Below are 22,755 nucleotides of genomic sequence, written 5' to 3'. Positions count from 1 at the left end.
CTAAGTTTCCGACCTCATACTTTGCCTCAGGCCCATCAAAAAAAAACGGTGTCGGAATTTTGATTAAGCATTCTGCACCTTTCTCACCTATACACATAGAAAGAGACCCTGAGGGGAGGTTTCTGATTGTAATAGGCCTACTATTCAACAGACTCGTCACATTAGTGAATACATACTTCCCTAATCAGGGACAAAACAGTTTTCTGACCAGACTAACCAACAAGATCCTAGACCTGCGTAAAGGAGCTTTAATTCTTGGGGGGGACTTCAATCTCCCTCTAGACCCAGTCCTAGACACGTCCAGAGCTACGGCTTCTATATCTAAAAAAGTGATTAGACAATGCAACTCCAGACTTGAAGAGTTAGAAGTTCATGATACATGGCGCACTCTTTACCCCACTAGACGGGACTTTACCTTCTTTTCCCACCCACACAACCTGTACACACGTCTGGACTACTTTTTTACAGATCAGTCCACACTGGCGGGGGTTATAGACTCCCAAATACTCCCCATGACATGGTCGGACCACTCACCTGTCCTGTGGAAATTAAATTGGCCTTCTATCCCAGACAGACCCCACATATGGAGGTTTGATGACTTCCTGTTGAACAATCAGCCAATTAAACTGCAGATAGAGACTAGATTATTAGAGTACTTCCAACACAACAACACAGGGGAGGTCCCAGGCCCAATAGTGTGGGAAGCACACAAGAGCGTGCTGAGGGGGGAACTGATCAAACAAAGAGCTCTAAACTCCAAACAGCTGAGACTTAAGTACTCCACCCTTCTCCTTAAAATCCGAGATCTAGAGATTAAACATAAAAAACTGCCCTCTGACACCGCGACTACCAAAATATTGCAACAAGCCAGAAAAGAGATCCAAGATATCCATTCTATTGATCACCAAAAAAAGGCATTACAATTGCAACAAACATACTTTGAATACGGGGATAAACCCGGTAGGCTTCTGGCACGCGCTTTAAAAAGAAAACAATCAAAATCCCATGTTCACTCCATCTTTAATCAGCATAATCAAACCTGTGTAGATAGCCCTTCAATTGCGGAAACACTTAGATCCTACTACCAGAAGTTGTATAACTTAAAAGATGAGAAGGTATCAACTTCGGAGGCAGAAAGAGACCCCCCCCTTCCCCATATCGAGAGATATTTGAGTTCTCTCACATTGCCGACACTGTCGGATAAGGACAGAGAGGCACTGGACAATCCCATCACGGTAAAAGAGGTAACTAAAACCATTGAGGAGTTGAGTACTGGTAAAAGCCCCGGCCCTGACGGCTTTAGTGCCAAATATTACAAATTATTTAAGGATATCCTTTCGCCACACTTAGCAACCCTATTCAATGACATTGGACACACTCAAAATTTTCCCCCAACCATGTTACTAGCACACGTTACCACCATCCCAAAACCCGGGAAGCCACCTAACCGCCCTGAGAACTTCAGGCCAATTTCCTTACTCAATGTAGACCTGAAGATCTACGCAAAAATCCTCGCCACAAGACTAAACGTCTACTTGCCCCATTTGGTTTCACCTGACCAAGTAGGTTTTGTTCCCGGCCGTGAGGCTAGGGACAACACAATAAAAGCCAATCTCTTAGTAAATTACGCCCGACATAATAATATCCCTTCAGTGCTTATATCAACTGACGCGGAGAAGGCTTTCGACAGGGTCAGCTGGGACTTTCTTGCAGCTGTCCTGTCGAAAATGAATTTCAGCCACTCTTTCATACAAAAAATATTGGCCCTCTACTCGAAACCTACTGCCCAAGTTAAAGTTAATAATATATTATCTGAACCCTTCGACATCACCAATGGCACAAGACAGGGCTGTCCACTCTCACCCCTGTTATTTGCCCTTTCTATAGAGATCTTGGCGCAAAAGATACGCGCCAATCATACAATTTCTGGGATACAGGTGGGTGGCCAGGACCACAAAGTCTCGCTCTACGCGGACGACGTTCTTTTGTCTATCTCCAACCCTTTGACCTCTCTTCCAGAGATTCTAAAGGAGTTCGATGACTATGGCAAAGTATCTAATTTCCACCTAAATCACACAAAGTCTGAGATTTTAAATATAAATTTATCCCAAGCGGAGCTGTGTCAAATCCCGCACATATGTAAACTTAAAATTAAAACCCAAACGCTTAAATATTTAGGAATCAACCTGACCCCAGATTCAAATGGCCTATTCGGAGCTAACTACCCCCAACTGTCAAAATCAATAACAGACGACCTATCTGCTTGGAAAAATAAGAGAATTTCATGGCTGGGTAGGATAGGTGTGGTAAAAATGAATATCCTCCCCAGGGTATTATATTATTTGCAGACCTTGCCGACCCCATTCCCAATACACTTCTTACGAAAGTTGCAAGGACAACTAGAGACATATATTTGGGGGGGGTAGAAGACCCCGAATCCCTAGACGCACCTTATACTTGGCCAAAGACAAAGGAGGTTTAGGCATACCATGCCTCCTATTATATAAAAAGGCAATTAACCTTCAAACACAAGTGGAATGGTGCACTAACTCAATAGAAAAGACTTGGGCCCAAATTGGACGCACGATTTTAGGAGTACAGAACCCGGGAACACTGAGCTGGATCTCTAGTAAAAATAGGCCAAACATAGTCTTCCATTACCCTTTCCTTAGTGAATTTTTCTCACAATGGGATAAGACACTTGTCGAACACCCACATATCTCCTCTCTCCCTTCACCACTATCTCCATTTACACACAACCCCGACATCCCGTTTTCGAACACATATCACATAAATATAAATAGGGCACAGCTAGATCAAACAATGTTTCATAGACTACTCCTAGATGGGAGATTGAAACCCCTAGAGGAATTGCAGCAATCGGGAGTTCCTCTCACTTGGTATCATCACAGACAACTTCAACACTACTTAAGCACTACTAAAAAAGCAATTTACATTACAAGACAATTTACACGGTTGGAAACACTCTGTCTACTTCCATCCGCCCCAAGACACTTAATCTCAATTATGTATAACCTGCTGTCTTCTCATAAAGAAGTTGGCTTGCCTTCATTTGTTAGAAGGTGGAACACAGAGTTGGATAGGGAACTGACGGATGCAGACTGGGATAAAATATTTTACAACCACACTAAGGCATCTGTCTCCGCCGGAATCCTTGAATCTAACTATAAATATCTGTCTCGTTGGTATTTGACACCAGAAAGAATTAGAAAATTCTATAAGAAATCAGATGGCAAGTGTTGGAGGGGGTGTGGTGAATCTGGCACTCTGATCCACATTTGGTGGACGTGCGATCTGATCCAACCCTTTTGGAATTCTGTCTTAGATACGATTGACTCCAAATTAAATGTCAGGGTGAGCAGAAATCCGAGCCTCTTATTATTCCACGGTCTCCCTAAGCTAGTAGAAAAACCCAAAAAACACCTCTTGTATATAATGCTCAACAGTGCTAAAACCCTAATCCCCAAATACTGGAAAACGACCCAAACACCTCAACATTCAGACTGGGAAAGTAGGGTGGACAGGTATTTGACTCTGGAGAGATACAGGTATATGAGGGATGACAAAATAGAACTACATGAGTACATGAAGGAAATCTGGAAGCCCTTGATCAGATAAAGTCACAAGATATGAAGGAACATCCCCTCCCTCCCTCTTTCCTTCCCCCCCCCCCCCTCTTATCCCTCCCACATATGCTGGGGTCACCCCCTTCCCTTTTTTTTTTTTTTTTTTCTCTCTCTCTCTCTCTCTCTCTCTCTTTCTATTGTCCTTCCTTTTCTCTTTTCACCAACTACTGGCATGCACTGAACCCTATGTCGCATGCCAGACCCTAGCGTACAGGTGCACACAAAAGCACTTGAGTTGATTATTGTTGTTACTGTTTTTGAGATGCATGTTGCAGAGTTTGGTACACATCGCTACACTCCCCTCTCAGGTTGCAGAGGATAAGACTCAATGGAGTCACGAACTGTTTTCCTTCTAAGATCACGGACATTAGTTATCTAACTTCCTCCTGTAAGCTTTTGTGTAATAATTATCCCCTGGTTTTGCCATCTAAATTCTGATTTAATGGAGTGTACTGCTTTATGATTCTTATGAGATGCTATTACCTTTCTGCCATTGTCATTTCTTGTTATTTTCAATAAAGCTTTTTGAAATAAAAAAAAAAAAAAAAATACTTTAGAAAGATTATATTTAAAATACAGGCCCCAAAGTAGAAACTTAATGCAACAAAAGTGAATACACCTGTGGTCACTGACACACAAGTTAGATCACTGAAACAAAATTGAGTACACCTATGATTTCCAATTAGCCTAATTGCATGAGCATAGTTACCAGAACAGTCTATTTTTTTTTTACCAATGGGCTGTGTCTATCTGCAAGTCTGCATCAATGTCTCCAGTCTCCACATGGAAAAGAATTGCCAGAGGAATTGAAATATCTGATTATGAGACTTCACAAAGATGGAAAAGGATACAGGAAGATTGGTGACCAACTAAAAATCAATCAAAATGCAGTTGCAGCAGTAATCAAGAGGTATAGATCGGTGCCAAAAATCAGAGCCGCAGTGGCTGTCCTCCTAAAATGACACCACGGACAGTGCACTACTTGCACAATCTAGCTCTGAAAAACAGGCCACAGGCAAGTGCTTCAGATTTGCATCAAGGCAAGTGCTTCAGATTTGGCTCAAGGATTATTGATAGAAATTGGAGTTTCTGTGACAGCTCCGACAGTGCTAAGGACATTGCATAATGTCAACTTCTATGGACAGCATCCAAAGAAAAAACCCTTGCTTGCTCTTCTGCACAAAACTGCAAGATTAAACTATGCTAAACAACATGAAAAGCCTGATGAATACTGGGACCCAATTATTTGGCAAGATGACCAAGACCAAGATACAATTTTTCGGCTCAGATGGGGTGCAGCATGTTTGGTGTAAACCTTGTCAGGATTATTACAGTGAATACATAGTCCCAAAAGTGAATCATGGAGGTGGGAGTGTGATGATATGGGGCTGCATGACTGAAAAAGGTGTAGGGGAGATTTATATATGGTACCATGAATGCCTGGGATATACCAAAATACTGGCTGACAAGATGACTCCCAGTCTCCAGAAGTTTGGCAGAGGATGAATATTCCAGCATGATAAAAATCCAAAGCACACTACCAAAATCACAAAGGAGTTTCTAAAGGAGAAACAAGTGAAAACTATGACCTGGCCACGTATGTCACCTGACTTGAATCCAGTAGATCACCTTTGGGGTATTTTAAAGAGAATAGTAGAGCAACACAACCCCTCCAGTAAAGAGCAGCTAAAAAAATTATCTTGAAAGAAGGGCAGAACATCTATCCAGAATTTTTTACGATACTGGTTTCCTCCATGCTAAGGAGGATTGAGTCTGTCATCAAAAATAAAGGTGGACATGCAAAGTATTGAAAAAAATAAAAGATTTCAATCTCGGTAATGAAAGGTGAATTCACTTTTGTAGCATTGATTTCCTGCTTTGGGGCAGGTATTTTTAATAAAGTAAATCTAAACTGTTAGTTTTTAATTTTACATAAGAGCAAATACCCTACTGTAAAACTTATTATTCCATGTCACTAACTGTCTTTCTCACATCTCTTTCTGGATGTCCTCTCACTACCTCAAGCTAAATCTCTCCAAAACTAAGCTCCTTATTTCCCCCCCTTCTTCAAAAATCTCCACCCCCAATCTCTCTATAACTGTCAACAACTCCATCATTACCCCTACCCCGCATGCCCGATGTCTTGGGGTCACATTTGACTAAGATCTTTCTTTCACTCCTCACATTCAGTCTTTGGCTAAAGTCTGCCACTTCCACCTTAAAAACATCTCTAAAATTAGACATTTCCTTATACAAGACACAACTAAGATTTTAATCCTCTCTCTCATCCTTTCCCACCTCGATTACTGCAACTCTGTCCTCTCTGGTCTCCCCACCTGCCGCCTAGCTCCTTTACAATCCATAATGAGTGCCTCTTCCAGGCTCATCTCCCTTACACGTCACTTTTCATCTGCTGTACCTCTCTGCCAATCCCTTCACTGGCTTCCTCTTGCTTCTAGGATTAAACACAACTGCACTGCTCCCCCCTATATCTCAGACCTTGTCTCCAGATACTCTCCCTCCCGTCCCCTTTGCTCTGCTTATGACCTCCTACTCTCCTCCTCTCTTGTTACCTCATCACATTCCTGTTTACAGGACTTCTCTAGACTGGCTTCCATCTTGTGGAACTCTCTGCCTCGCTCCACAAGACTCTCCCCTAGTTTTGAAAGCTTCAAGCGCTCCCTAAAGATTCTACTGTTCAGGGATGCATACAACCTACACTAACATTTCTTTATACCAGTTTCTCTCCTCCATTGCCATACCCTGAACCCCCTTAGCATGTAAGCCTAAGGCCCCTGTTTAAGAAAGTCTGGTGGACCTGATCCGACAGTGCGGATCAGGTCTGCCAGGCCTCGCTGAATACGGTGAGCAATACGCTCACAAGAGCTGCTGGTGCAACGCCGCCCCCTGCGGACTCGCGGCCAATGGGCCTCCAGCAGGGGGGTGTCAATCAACTGGATCGTACTCGATTGGGTTGATTTCCGGCGATGTCTGTCCGTCTGCTTAGAGCAGACGGACAGGTTATAGGGCAGCGGTCTTTGTGACCGCTGCTTCATAACTGCTGTTTCTGGCGAATCTGCAGGCTCGCCAGAAACACGGGGCATCAAGCTCCATTCGGAGCTTGATAGATAGGCCCCTAAGAGTCAAGCTGTTTGTGGATCACCTTCTTAAGAGCTGACTACAACAGTGCAACTATTGGCAGGGCCCTCTACACATTTGATCCCTATAATTGTTTTGTTGTACTCCGCATTTGTTTATAGCGCTGCAGAATCAGTTGGCGCTCTACAAATAACCAATAATAATAATAATGATGTGACAACACTGAAGAAATGACACTTTGCTACAAAGTAAAGTAGTGAGTGTACAGCCTGTATGACAGTGTAAATTTGCTGTCCCCTCAAAATAACTCAAAACACAGTCATTAATGTTTAAAACGTTTGGCAAAAAAAGTGAGTACACCCCTAAGTGGAAATGTCCAAATTGGGCCCAATTAGCCATTTTCCATCCCCGGTGTAATGTGACTCGTTAGTGTTACAAGGTCTCAGGTGTGAATGGGGAGCAGGTGTGTTAAATTTGGTGTTATCGCTCTTACACTCTCTCATACTAGTCAGTGGAAGTTCAACATGGCACCTCATGGCAAAGAACTGTCTGAGGATCTGAAAAAAATAATTGTTGCTCTACATAAAGATGGCCTAGGCTATAAGCACAATGCGAAGACCCTGAAACTGAGCTGCAGCACAGTGGGCAAGACCATACAGTGGTTTCAGAGGACAGGTTCCACTCAGAACAGGCATCGCCATGTTCGACCAAAGAAGTTGAGTGCATTTGCTCAGCTCCATATCCAGAGGTTGTCTTTAGGAAATAGATGTATGAGTGCTGCCAGCATTGCTGCAGAGGTTAAAGGGGTGGGGGGTCAGCCTATCAGTGCTTAGACCATACGCCACACAATACATCAAATTGGTCTGCATGGCTGTTGTCCCAGAAGGAAGCCTCTTCTAAAGATGATGCTTTGGCCATTGCCATAGATGCAGGCGGTGCTTTAGAGCATGCAGCGATGATGTCATTGCCACATGCTGCCTCTCTATCCTGGATGCGGCTTCTCTGTACACCTGTTTGTCCTCCTTGGCGTGAATCGGCACCTATGTAAGTACCTGCAGTGCTTACATGCACTGCCCAAGTATAGGTGTTACTTAGTGTACTCCTGGGTGTTATTGTTACTGTATGTTGGATTGTTATTCTGCTGCTGAACTCTGCTTGTCTGACCACTCTGCCTGTTAACCCCTAAACTGTTGGATTGATATACTGCTGCTGAACTCTGCTTGTCTGACCACTCTGCCTGTTAACCCCTAAACTGTTGGATTGATATACTGCTGCTGAACTCTGCTTGTCTGACCACTCTGCCTGTAAACCCCTAAACTTCTAGATTGATATACTGCTGCTGAACCCTTTTTTGCTTACTCCTGCCTGTTCCTGGTTCTTCTATTGCTTTACCCTGAACTGCTATACTGCAGAATTTCCTTTCTATTGTCGCTAAGGACTGCCCTGCCTACTGTGAGTACTGCTTACCTCATTTTACAAACTTTCTCTGCTCTGGGATATTTCCTATCACTCCACTTGACTCCGGTATAATAAGACTACTGGCCAAGTTTGGTTTGATAGAGAAATATCCCACAAACATTACAGCATGGTGGTGGGAGTGTCATGGTCTGGGCATGCATGAGTGCTGCTGGCACTGGGGAGCTACAATTCATTGAGGGAACCATGAATGCCAACATGTACTGTGACATACTGAAGCAGAGCATGATCCCCTCCCTTCGGAAACTGGGCCGCAGGGCAGTATTTTAACATGATAACAACCGTAAACTCACCTCCAAAACGACCACTGCCTTGCTAAAGAAGCTGAAGGTAAAGGTGATGGACTGGCCAAGCATGTCTCCAGACCTAAACCCTATTAAGCATCTGTGGGGCATCCTCAAACGGAAGGTGGGGGAGCGCAAGGTCTCTAACATCCACCAGCTCTGTGATGTCGTCATGGAGGAGTGGAAGAGGACTCTAGTGGCAGTCTGTGAAGCTCTGGTGAACTCCATGCCCAAGAGGGTTAAGGCAGTGCTGGAAAATAATGATGGCCACACAAAATATTGACACTTTGGGGCCTATTTATCAAAGCGTTAACTGAAAATACTCTGGGATTCCGCATAGTAATTGTGACGAGATTGATCCTCGGTAGTTATCAAAGCGTCAAGATCGGCAAATGTTGAAATTTGTGACGTAACATACGATCCCGCGATCTCAATCTGACACAGATCGATGCGAGTTGAAAACCCGCGGAATTCAAGCGGAATTGTGTTCATTCGCCCTCCTATTCGACACTATTTGAAGCTCTCAAAAATTCTACAGTTGCGCTCGCGTCTTTTCCGACTCAGCGTACCTAGTTTTCAATCTGCCACCCTTGAGGTCGCGGATGCCATAGAACTCAATGGGAGTCTGAAAACACAGAAAGCTTATGTTCGATGCTGCAAGAGAATGAAGCATATGACATAATAACAGTAAATTAGAGACTTTATTAAATATGTACACTTCAAAAATCAAACTAAATTATTGCTACACATTTGGTGCACTAGTAGATATAGGATACAAATTAAAGGACATAAAAATAAATACAAAACGTATAGCTAACTTCATTTATTTATATTTTTAAAATCTATTTCCACCATGTTTAATGTTTTCTATACGCAAAGACAAATGTTACCAACACAAAGTTATTAGATAGCATTCCCTTTCTGTCATGTTTTGCAATGGTGATACTTACTTATTCTTCAATTCACTATGCAAATATTTTTCAAATAAGGATAGCAAGAGAACGAAAACAGTGGCATGCAAAATACATTGAAATGATTTTAAAATGGCATTCAACTTCACACAAAGGATAGCAAGAGAACGAAAACAGTGGCATGCAAAATACATTAAAATGATTTTTAAATGGCATTCAAATTCACACAAAGAATAGCAAGAGAACGAAAACAGTGGCATGCAAAATACATTGCAATAATTTTAAAATGGCATTCAATTCTGTGCAGGTTCACCAGCTGTAATAAATGCAGGTGTATTGTTTGTGCTAATCAATAAATTATTTATGCACAACACATGAGTATTTAGCTATGGATGAAATCTGAACTCTGATTTTCTGTGTTTGGATGGCAGCGTTGTGGAGGCTTAAAATGTCAGTAATTATATTTTTTTTTAAATAACTTATTAGCACTGTTTTCATTCTGTTGCTATCCTTTGTTGGAATTAGAATGCAATTTTAAAAGTCTTTTCTATGTATTTTGCATGCCACTGTTTTCCTTTGTGCTTGCAAAATACATTGAAATGACATTCTCAATCCCACAAACGATAGCAAGATATTTTTAACGGTTGCACAAATGCATTGTGCATATCATAATGTTCTACATTGCATTCTCTTTCTAAGCTATGTTTGCCAATGTTAATACACCACATTGTTCTTTAATATGGTATTTCAAAAACACAGCTTTTAAGCCTCCACAAAGCTGCCATCCAAACACAGAAAATTAGACTTATGATTCCAACCAGAGCTAAATACTCATGTGTTGTGCATAAGTCATTTAGTTAATTGCACAAACAATGCACCTGCATTTATTACAGCTGGTGAACTCACCTGGATGATCTAATTCTATACATATTAATTTATTCACAACATTCTGCTCGTCACATGATGCAATAATACAGAAATTCTGTCAATCGTGGTGCTTAAATTATTCAATCAATTTGTTTGTCAAATGACGCAATAATACTGAAATTTGTTATGTAATGTGTTGCGCATCTTTTATTCAATTGCTAAAATCATTCACAGCTGTAGAACTTGTGTTCTGTGAGCCATGTTTTTAAGAGACATAAGATCTTATGTCTCTTAAAAACATGGCTCACAGAACACAAGGTAATAACAATTACATTTGTTTTATTGCATATTTTTCTCTTTTTTTTGTGTGTATGTATTACCATATGCGGTTTTAACATATTGTTTAATTTTATGCAGTGATCTGTGTTATGCATATGTCATTTGTAGACAATTGTGGCTTTTGATGATTTTGTTTTTAATTTGTCTGTTAACATTTGAGATGCTTTGTGTTTTTTTTAGAAAAAGAATATGTCTAAACAATTAATGATTGTAACACCTGCCAATTAAGGTTGCACTAGGGTGGAGCCTGCTATACCAGTAGCTAGAGGCAGCATAAATAGGAGACTTCAGTTCACATCAGTACTACCTGCCTGAGGAAACAGCGTGGTTAGCGCTGAGAAACGCGTAGCGTGTTTTACTGATTTTATATCACTTTGTATTTTATTTGAATAATTGTACATGAACTTTCTTGGATTATAAAGAAAAATTTTTTTATTTACTGAAGTCTCCTGTCTCTTACTGATGTTCCTGGAATAAGACCACAACCTAGGATTTTATGTGCGCTGGGCCACCCCAATAGACCCAGCCTGCTTCACTAGCACTATAGTGTGCTTTAGGCCATGTGAGTATCCATTTTATTGGTAGCTACCAGTGGGTGCCCATTTGAATGATTGATCTGCACTAGGAGTCGCCCTCTTCCTTCTTTTCAATTTTCTAGACTGCAGAATCCACTACAGCTAAGAGGAGCTGCCCTTGCAATCGTACACAGTTACTGGGACACTGCAGAGTTTCCAGACTACACACCTAGGCATATCTCTGCCTTCCAAAATTGTGAGTACCATTTCACATCGTTTGTATTATTATCTAATTGTGTATTGGCTACACTAGGAGGCGCCCTTTCTCTTCTTATATATAGTTCTATCATCTGGCTGGATTGCCAAGAGTATTGGAGGCCATAGATTGCATGCATGTATTGGTGCAGCCTCCCAGGGGTAAAGAGGAGCCATACCAGGACAGAAAGCACAACCACTCGTTGAATATCCAGGTCATCTGCGACGCCAGGTTGAGGATCATGAGCGTACGCTCTGGACTCCCTGGCTGCAACCATGATTCCTTCATCCTCTGATTCTGCCATCTACCATCGCTTCCAGGAGGAACAAATGCCAGAGGGAATCCTGATAGGTAGATATCTCTTATATGCTCAAACTTATGTATATTATATATTTTATTCATTCTGATTGCTAATATCAATGCTCTATTTCTTTTACGCAGGTGATTCTGGATATTCGTGTCTTCTGTGGCTGTTCACACCCCTCCACAACCCCAACGGAGTGGAAGAGTTGCGCTACAATGAGGCACACATCGCCACCAGATCGGTGATTGAGCGCACCTTTGGCATATTGAAGAACCGTTTCTGCTGCTTGGACATCTCTGGTGGGGTTCTTCAGTATACCCCCTCCAAAGTCTCCTTAATTTTTTTGATTTGCTGTATGTTGCACAACATTGCCCTAACAATACCTGATATAGATCTGGAGAGCTTGGATGTCCATGAGTATGGTGAACATCTACCTCCATTACAGGAGAATGATGCAAGTGGATTCCAAGCTCAAGCAGACTATATTCAGGCGGTTTTTGGGCAATAATGTTGACAGTGCAACATACAGTATTTTTTATTTATTCATATTTACTTTACTATATACTTTTTAATCCAAAAGATGCTATATTTGGATTATGTTTTAGCAAGAATTGTCATTTAAATATCTACAAAATGATATTGTATATCACCGTCTTGCCATTGATTGAAGTCAGGCAAGAACCAAAGTGGAGTGCTTTGATACAAAAGCACTGTCAATGAAATAGCTCGCAGCACCAGAGTCAACAAGAGCCTGGGTGACTATGGAGGAGTCCACCCAGGAAAGGACAACCGTGACCAAAGGTTTTTCCTTTAGCGGTTCCGAGGACGAGGATAAACCACCCAATGTCTGCCCCAGACAGGACCTTAGGTGTGAGCGTTTCACGGCCATGTAGGACAAGACTTCAAAAGGTGGCCCTGTAACCCACAATAGAGGCAGAGCCCCTCCCTCCTCCTAAAGGCCCTCTCCGCCGTGGATAGACGCGTGAATCCCAACTGCATCGGCTCAGCAGTACCTGGTGACTCTGGACCAGGAGGCATGGGAGGAGAGGGAGGCATGGGTGGGAACGAGCACGTAGGAGACAACGGAACAGGAGGTTCAAGCGTTGTCTCCTACTTAGTCTGATGTCAATTAGGATCAAAAAGACACCAATGCTTCGAGATCTTCTGGTAAATCTCTGGCAGCAACTTCGTCTTTAATCGCATCAGAGAGCCCATGAAAGAAGGCGGCAACAAGGGCTTCATTGTTCCAACCTACCTCTGCGGCAAGCATATGGAACTCAATGGCATACTGAGCAACAGATCTTGTACCTTGCTGAATGGACATGAGTCGTTTAGCAGCAGAGGAGGAGCGAGCCGGAACATCAAATATCCTTCGAAAGGAGGCCACAAATTCAGGGTAATTTGAAATCACAGGTTTATTAGTCTCCCACAAGGGATTAGCCCATGCAAGAGCTGTGTCAGAGAGTAACAAGATGAGAAATTCCACCTTAGCTCTGAGGTAATATCTCAAAGTAAATGCCCACCTGGTTCAAAAACCCTCTGCACTGATTAGGATCGCCTCCATAATGCTGAGGTAGAGGTGCAGAACCGGACATGCTCCTGGTAGGACTAGGTGCAGCAGAGGAAACAGGAGCAGCCATAACTTGCGGGACAATTTGGTCCAAATGTGTAGTGTGAGTCAGCAGGGTTTGCAGGGCTAGTGCAAATTGATCCAAGCGGTGATCCTGTTCATCCATCCTGGTAATTTTGGCAGGTAAAGGTGGATTATTAGCACCATCAGAAATCATGGCCCTTGCATAATGTCAGGGTGCCAGGAATCATACTGAGACTAGAAGTGCAAAAATAATCAAACCTTTATTAATAGCAAAAAATAATAAAAAGTCCACAAGTCAAATAACAAGCCAGGAATCAAAACCAGAGCTGATAGACAGACGAGCCGAGTCAGGAGCCAAAGCGAGTAGTCAGACGAGCCGGAACAAGCCAGAGATCAAGAACCAGGAGGGACGTCAGACAGCCAGGTAATACACAGGAGCTCTCACAAACAGGTCTGAGACAATGCAAGGGCAAAGCATACTGAACAGAGGCCCTTTAAATAATAAGTGATGACATCACAATTCTGAGACTGCATCCGGTCTTACACGGATGATGTACACCAGTCTGGCCATAAAATGAAGTGCAGGAAATGAGCAGCATCATACAGTATGCACCAGAGTCAGCAAGAGAGGTGAGTAAAATGGCTGCTAGCAGCACATGGCAAACAAAACAAGGGAAAAAACCCTGACAGTTGTACTGGCTTCTCCGCAGCACTAAATTCCAGGTCCCCTGCAGGCATTCTAAAGGTAGGGTGTAAGCGCCGGGGGCCCCTGAGCACCACCCCCATTCCCTTCAAGCAAAATGGGCTCAGGTAGGTTGAGTTGCTAGAAGTGATAAGTGCTACTCCTAATAGGCGTTGCATACAGCTTATCTGCTAAGGCAGAGTGGTGTCTCTCAAGCAAGCATCTTAGCTCCTCTAGGAAGTAGGAAGATGTCTCCATGCTAAGAGCTTAATAGTAAGCGTTGAGGAGGGATATGGTTTTAGCTTCCCATAACTTGGATAGCTGGCTGGAGGTCTGCATTTAAAATGAATTGTCCTCAAAATGGCGGCTCCCGCCCTGCAAAGTTAGTGAGGCAGTTATACTCTTCAACGTATTGTTACTTCTAAAGTCTTACCGGAATGCTCTAAGCCACACCACGTATAATTCATCAAGTGTAGAGCTTTGTCTTAGTTTTATGTTCACCCACTTTGCATCTTTACTGTAGGATAGGACGGTAATGTGAAGTCAGTGCAGTTTCTCTGACTCCTTTTAAGCTCATACTAGTAATATAGCAGTTAATGCATCTTTCCACACAAATGTTGAGCAAAAAGTTGTTGCAATTTGTTAAAAGACCCCTAATTTAGGATCCTGAAGCCGGGAGCTGCACCAAGACACATCCGACCAGTTCAGTAGTTGGCTCCGCCCCTCCTTTTTTTTTATTTAAACCCAAAAAATATATGGCATGGATAGACCCTTTAATAAGCAGAGAAAAGTATATCTTGCCCATGCATTGAATTTGAGCAACAATCATTTGTAACATTTGTATTATGTGAATAAAGTAATAAGAAACAAACACATTTATTCTTTTTGAATATATTTTTATATTAAATAATTAAAAAAAAAGCATAAGAACATACGTAATAAAAAATAAATGATATTTAAAACAAAATAATATACTGGAACAAACTAAAAACCCTACTCTTTTCTTTTTTTTGGAGATTGAGACAGGGGGGAGATCTCTCCCTTATTGCCCTGCTCCCGAACATTAAAAACAGTTGATGATCAAAAATCTGGTTGCGTTTGTCTGCCCTCTCCTGACAATTTAGTTCTCCCTGCTCTAAAGCTACCCTAGCCCTATCTACTTCTAGTCTCTCTCTATCAAAATTTATCCTATCACTATTCCTCTGTCTTTTGTAAAAAAAATCTATCCCTCTCTAATTCTAATCTTTCACTATCCCTCATCCTTTCATATGCAAATCTTTCCCTCTCTAAATTTATTCTACCTGATTCTATTCTCAATCTTTCCCTCTCTAAATCTAATCTTTCCCTATCTACTTTAATGCCCCTCTCTAATATCTGCCCCTGTTGCTCGACAGATAATCTTAATGCCCCATGCAACTCATGGTGATCATCCCTGTACTGCCTGGCCAGATTTGACATTTGACGAACTGCCTCATCATCAGTGATGGGAGGCAGTTCGTGGCCAGGATCAGCATGGCCATGAGCTGCTGGTGCACGAGCAACAGGTGCAGGATGGGCACTAGGGTCCAGAGCAGCTGGGTCTTCTGGGGCAGTAAGGGCAGCACAGATGAGAGCGTCCGTATACGAGGTCCCCTGGGAGATTCCCTGCTCCTGGGATTCTGGATATTGGGTCTCTCCCAGAGACTCATCCGACTCCATAATAGCTCTCATCTGTCGAAAACAACCGGCGATCTCCTCCAAAACATTATGGGCATGTTCAATATCTAAAGAAATGTGAAAAACAATATTATAATCCCACGTAATGCAAAGTAAAAGATTAAAGGCATATGAAAGTAAACATATAGCTTCTATGATTCATATCAAGATTATAAATGTAGGACACTGTATTTTAACATGCACGATTCTGATAGTTAATGTTATCTTAAAGGGATACTCCATCAAAGTCTGTAATACAAAATAATGCATCTCATTTATTAAAAACAGCATTTTAATTGTTGTTATATAAATGTTGGAATAAAAGTGCTTATTATAAAAGCTATATCAGTTTCCAAAGTGTATTTACGTATTCACCGTGCACCAGCATTTTCAACACAGCACTTGTTAAGAGAAACAAGAAAAAAATTAATTTTTTTAAACTGTTTCTTAATTACTGACATGATACAAGCCCCACTGGTGCTTTGAAAAGCTTCTGTATATATATGCAGCCACCAATCAGCAGCTAGAACCTAGGTTCTTTGCTGCTCCTGAGCTTGCAAATATAAACCATTCAGCAAAGGATAAGAAGAGAATGAAGCAAATTAAATAATAGAAGTAAATTGGAAAGTTGTTTAAAATTGTATTCTCTATCTGAATCAGCAAAGTAAAGGTTTGGGTTTCATGTCCCTTTAAATTATTTTTCAAATAAAGATAATAATAGAAAGAAGAATATTTAACAATAGGACATTTTTTGATGTATATATAAAATGCATGGTCTATGTAAATGAGGAATATCATCTGTTACTATTCTAAAAATACTATAAAATGACAGATTATATCAACAATCAATGTAATTTAACATTTGTGTTTAAGACTGTGATATTCTTCAGTAATAACATTTTAACTTTAAAATTATGGCATTGACTGTCCAGCTAATGTGAGCACACATAACATTAATGTTTGATCTTGTTTTTGTTACCTGAGGAGGAGATCAAAGATGTTGAAGGGTGTCCCAAAGCCCTTCAGACCTCAGCTGAAAAAAACAAATGTGTATATACAGTTAACAATTAATTTACAATCATACAAGTAAGAGCATTTGAATTAAACAAAATCTAACATTAAAAAACATACCTGTGGTTCGGCCAATGCTTGCTCTCTCAGGGGTGCTGCACATAATGTCAGGCTGTGTGGCGGCTGAGGAGAAGCTGTGTCTGGATTCAGTATGGATACTGACGGCCAATGGGAGTGTGTCATCCCCATCAGTGGCAGCAGCAGCAGCAGCAGCAGCACTGGTAGATGCTGGAAAAAAAGATAAAAACAAGAGAACATGAGTACTAATATAATTGTATATCATAATGTAGATGAAGTGATGTCCGGGATCAAAAGGTCACAACAAAGTTGCCTTCTGAGGTTTTCGGACCTTCAACATCATGAGAAGGAGCGCTACAAAGGGCTCCAATCACTCATTAGTAAGTAGCATTTATTATATTGTGTATTATACTTATAAATTATGCATATTTCAATGACGCAGGAAATTTTATTTCATGATAGAGCATTACATTTTAATTTACTTTGTAATGTAGTCCTATAAATTTTATTTCATTCTGTTAATATTTTTATTTGAAAATCAAAGAATATAAGTTTAGTTGCAGGCCCATTTTAATTTCAAAACATGGGTTGTTTTTGCTGATTGGTTAATGGCAGCCACCAATTTTATGTCAGCCACCAATAAAAAAAGTTCTGTACAGGATCATTCAACTAAAATTAGCTGCCTCCTTAGCTTATATACATTATTTATTTATTGTATTTATTATAAATTGGGTTAATTAAAAATTCATACTCTATCAGAATCATGAAAAAACCCCATAATATATATATATATATATATATATATATATATTTATATATTTTAAATATATATATATATATATATATATATATATATATATATATATATATATATATATATATATACTGCATGTATATATATATTTAGAAATATATTCTGCATGTGTGTATATATATATATATATATATATATTAATTTAAATAGGTTTTATTTTCATCAGAGGAAATAAAGCTTACATGCATTACAGCTGCAGATACATTACACAAAAGAAAAATATCACATGGATCTAATGTTGACATACAACTTTATATTTTCACAGATCTCATGCGGCCGAGAGAAAGAATCCCCCAGTACGGCAGGCCAGCTTTTCTCCCCCGCTGCCATTGACACTGCTTGAGGGTCGTCCAGACGATAACTCAGGGACAGATTTGGACGTCCCTGATATCCAAGGTAATTTTTAAGTATAATACTATGTTTGCAGTATTTCACATTAAAAATGTTTTTTTAGACAGGTTCATTCAGGGTGCAGGTTAATGTAATGGATTGTATTTTTAGAATTATAATGTTTGTACGATTTTTGTGTATAATATAGGCCTTGTCACATATTCTTCATACTAACAATGATTTGTGTTTGTGCTTCATCTCTGACAGATGACCAAGTTCCGGGGGAAGGATCCTGCCCCAGCCTTCTCGCCAGCGCTGCCAGATGAGGAGGTGGCTGGAGTAGAATTTAAGAAAACTTAATATTAGGTTTTAACAATTGCATCTTAATAATGAATTTGTAGAATATATTTTATTTTGTCTTTTTTTAGACCGCGATCAGGGGACACAAACAGAGCCCTTCCTTCGGGATCTATTTACCCAACTGGCGGAGGGGCTACAAATTATCGCCACAGCAGTGCGGGGCCTACAGGAGGCCATGCAAAATATTATGTCAAATATTTTATTTCTATAAAAAAAAAATGTCAAGAGTTTTATAATAAATATATATTTATTCAAAATTATAGTGTAGCTGAAAGCTGTATTCATTTAAATATTATTTTGAAGTGACATGAAAGCAAAATATATGTTGAATGATATATAAATAGCATGCAATGTGGTAAATTATTCTTTGGTTTTATATATATTTTTTATCTATATTTTATTTCTCTTCATCTTTTAAATATACTTGAATGAAGAGCATATTTAGATAAACTATGTAGCTGATGATAGACTACTGCACATAGATGACTCATTTGATTGGCTTTTACATGTGCATTGCTATTTCTACTAAAAAGGATATCTGAGGATTAAAGGGACACTGAACCCAAATTTTATCTTTCATGATTCAGATAGAGCGTGCAATTTTAAGCAACTTTCTATTTATTCCTATTATCAAAATGTATTCATTCTATTTGTATCTTTATTTGAAAAGCAAAAATGTAAGTTTAGAAGCAGGCCCATTTTTTAAGAACAACCTGGGTTGACCTTGCTGATTGGACAGCACCAATAAACAAGTGCTGTCCAGGGTGATGAAACTGAATTTGTCTGGCTCCTTAGCTTAGATGCCTTCTTTTTCAAATAAAGATAACAATAGAATGTAGAAAAATTGATAACAGGAGTAAGTTAGAAAGTTACTTAAAATTGAATACTCTATCTGAATCATGAAAGATAACAATTGTGTTTAGTGTCCCTTTAATACAAGTTCAAGGGTTGTAATGTTGCTTGAAATGTTCTTCTATATCTTCATAATAATATTTCTGATATGATTTTGGTGACCCTTTAAGTTCGGAAATAACATTACTTAAAAAATAAAATAAAAATAATAATAATAAATAAATATACATATATATATATATTTACATAGATATGTATATACATAAATACATATATATTTACATGTATATAGATACATATGTACATACATACATATAAATATAAAAAGGAATATATATATATATATATATAAATATATATATATGTATATATATCTATATATACATACTAAAGTATGTATGTCCAATATTAAAAAGAATTCCAATAATTCACTCTTCACTTTGCACTAAATATGTCGCTACTTGCTATATTCACAATTAGTCCTGCTCAGAAAAAAACATACATTTACACTATATACAATAATGTGCTAAAGAGAAATGTGCTTGTTCATGGACAGTAATGAAATGGTATAAAGGTTGGAAAAACCTGAATAGACGCGAGATCAATGACTGCTAGTCAACAACAGTCCGATGCTCTTCGCACCGTACTTGACGCGCGTGTTTTTGACGGCTTTTTTCGTAAATAAGGAGATCGTATTCAGATCTGCGTTCGCAATGTTTGGTGAGCGTATTGACGCCCGCGAATGCAACATAGTTGACACTTTGATAAATATCCCCCTTTGGGCCCAATTTGGACCTTTCCACTTAGGGGTGTAGTCACTTTTGTTGCCAACGGTTTAGACATTAATGACTGTGTGTTGAGTTATTTTGAGGGGACTGCAAATTTACACTGTTCTACAGGCTGTACACTCACTACTTTACATTGTAGCAAATTGCAAGACATAATACAATATTTACAAAAATGTGAGGGGTGTACTCACTTTTGTGAGATACTGTATATATACTGTACATATTCAAGTATGACACAGCTTATTTTCTTTTAGCATTTTATTCACATAATTTGTCAAGTGAAGGCCGAAACGTTGGATTATGTGAATAAAATGCTAAAAGAAAATAAGCTGTGTCATACTTGAATTTATGTATACTTACTAAACCTAGCTGTAAAAAGACATGAGAGTGCTATCCTTTATGCTTGAATATATATATATATATATATATATATATATATATATATATTGCACATATTAAACTGTGGGGGAAAAACCCTGCAAAAATGTAATCATGGACAATAACCTGAAACGCATGATGCAGCTGTCAAAAAGCTGGCAATATCAATGATCTATAAAATTGCAGTTACTGGGGGAGAGAATACCTAAGCTCCAAGATGGCAGCACCCTGTATGAAGATGTAGAGTTTCTCCAAATAGATCCTGTAACGGGATTAAATATGAGATCGGCTTTGAAGAGAGCTGGCACAGGAATAAACGCTATAGCATGGTAATCAGTAACTATGCTATTGTTGGTGTGCCCAGCAGTTAACTGGCAGGTCAGTCTCAACAAAAACCTTTGTAATGGACCTGTAATATACTTTGTGTTCAGAATGTGCTAGTCTTTCTGTCTGGTGTGTCGTGACAGGTCACATTATACAGATAAAAATACAGATGAACAGTCGTCTTACATTCTAGGATAGATCTCATCTGAGCTACAATTTGTAGCAAAAAGGTTGTCAAAATTATAGCAACATTTGTTTAACAGCATGTAACTTGTGAAGGCTATCGCTGTATATGGGAGTCACAAAGCAAAAACATTTCATGCATCTCCCTCTAATCGTAGGTGTTGCCATTAAGGAATCTAACACACACTGCAGATAACTGAGTTGCTGCACATGTGCAGAGAGGTCAGCACTGGAATGTAGTGACAGATAGATTTCAAAATGGCGACATCCATGACTAGAGAGAGGAGCGGATAACCTCAATTATATAGGGACAGCCTACACCAAAAAATGTTATTGTTTAAAAAGATAGATAATTCCTTTATTACCCATTCCCCAGTTTTGCAAAACCAACACGGTTATATTAATATACTTTTTACCTCTGTGATTAACTTGTATTTAAGCATCTGCTGACTGCCTCCTTATCTCAGTTCTTTTGACAGACTTGCATTTTAGTCAGTGCTAAATTATAAATAACACCACAGGAGTGAGCACAATGTTACCTATATAGCACACATGAACAAGCAGAGTCTAACTGTGAAAAACTGTGAAAAGGAACTGAGATAAGAGGCAGCCTTCAAGTGCTTAGAAATCAGCATATGACCCTACCTAGGTTTAGCTTTCAACAAAGAATACCAAGAAAACAAAGCAAATTTGATGATAAAAGTAAATTGGAAAGTTATTTAAAATTGCATGCCCTATCTGAATCATATTTAATTTTGACTTGACTGTCCCTTTAAGGCGTCTTTAAGAAAAAAATATTCTTTTTGTTATTACACACATATAACAAAGCAGTGCTTCCTATTCTATATCATATACATTGGCCCTTATTAACATGCACCATTAAATGAACTTTACCTTTTTTATGAATGCACTTTCTTTCTCTCTTAGGAATTGATCCTGCCGTTGCTTTAATGGTCTTCCTATGCATAATTGTTGCCATCATCTCCATGAATGGACTGTCTTATATTATAAGGTATTGTTTCATACTTTCCTATTGGGATTAAGGTGTACAACATTGAAAAGTAGGGGATGAAAACTTGACAAATAACTACTGTTGTTCATATGTACCTGATATATACATTCAGGAGAAACAACTAAATGAATATAACATACACATTTCTACAAACTATGAACAATAGAAATTTAGGGCCAGATTACAGGTGGGGCACTAAATATCGCTTTCACGAGTTTGGGAAACACTGATTTAGAGTTTGGAAACATTTCCATAGTACAATTTATGCTGAGAGCAAATCTGCAGTTTGCAAATATTGTGAGAAGAAATATTGTTTTCCAAATGCAACAAGGATGAAAAAACACATCCTTACACGCCAAAGGTGCCCTAAAGACATTAAAAAATACTTTATGGAATTTAAAGGGACTTTAAACACTTGTATTTATGTTGTTTTGTTTTTTAATTCATAATGTTTCTTTTGTTTTTTTAAATGCAATTCGCTATTTATTTTTATTATATGTTTACTTTTTTTTTCATTTTTTAAATTTACTTCACTTTCTGTCCGCTCCGTGCAGACATGGCAGAAAGTTATGTAGACAAACCCGGAAGTCTCTGCTTTGCTGTGAGCGCGCACGTATGTAGAGTTGTAGACACTAGACAGCACACTCTGCGCACAGCATAACTAAAACTACTGCTGATAAAGTGTTTTTACCTAAATAATATCTTTTGAACTCGCCTCATCTGTAAGCTAATAATTAATTATCATTTTTAAAACCAAAATGTATTTACTCTATTTTTTAATCATACTTGTTGTAGTGCGAGTGAAAGAGGGACCGCCCAACACACTGCTCAGGGAGACAGCTGCTGTCTCATAAATATACTCTTATCTTTTACCCCTCTGTTTTTTCTATCCAAGCTTCCGGAGTCCCGCTCAGTTTATTGCACATCTTATGCAGCTCACGCTCTCTATGCACCTC

The 22,755-nt window shown here is 39.3% G+C and overlaps 1 protein-coding gene across 1 annotated transcript in view; it reads left to right on the top strand.

Annotated features, from left to right (window-relative positions):
- The window catches only part of GUCY2F (guanylate cyclase 2F, retinal), a 220,213-nt gene that overhangs the window by 72,992 nt on the left and 124,466 nt on the right, over positions 1-22,755 (top strand). The window contains exon 4 of the mRNA XM_053699145.1: positions 21,715-21,799. Coding sequence (XP_053555120.1) covers positions 21,715-21,799 — 85 coding nt within the window. The remainder of the gene's footprint in view (positions 1-21,714; positions 21,800-22,755) is intronic.

The sequence above is a fragment of the Bombina bombina genome, chromosome 1 (genome assembly GCF_027579735.1).
Source record: "Bombina bombina isolate aBomBom1 chromosome 1, aBomBom1.pri, whole genome shotgun sequence".
In the NCBI taxonomy this organism is placed as follows: Eukaryota; Metazoa; Chordata; class Amphibia; order Anura; family Bombinatoridae; genus Bombina; species Bombina bombina.
The sequence above is the reverse complement of the archived record's forward strand: the minus strand, read 5'-3'. Positions and strand labels throughout refer to the sequence as shown.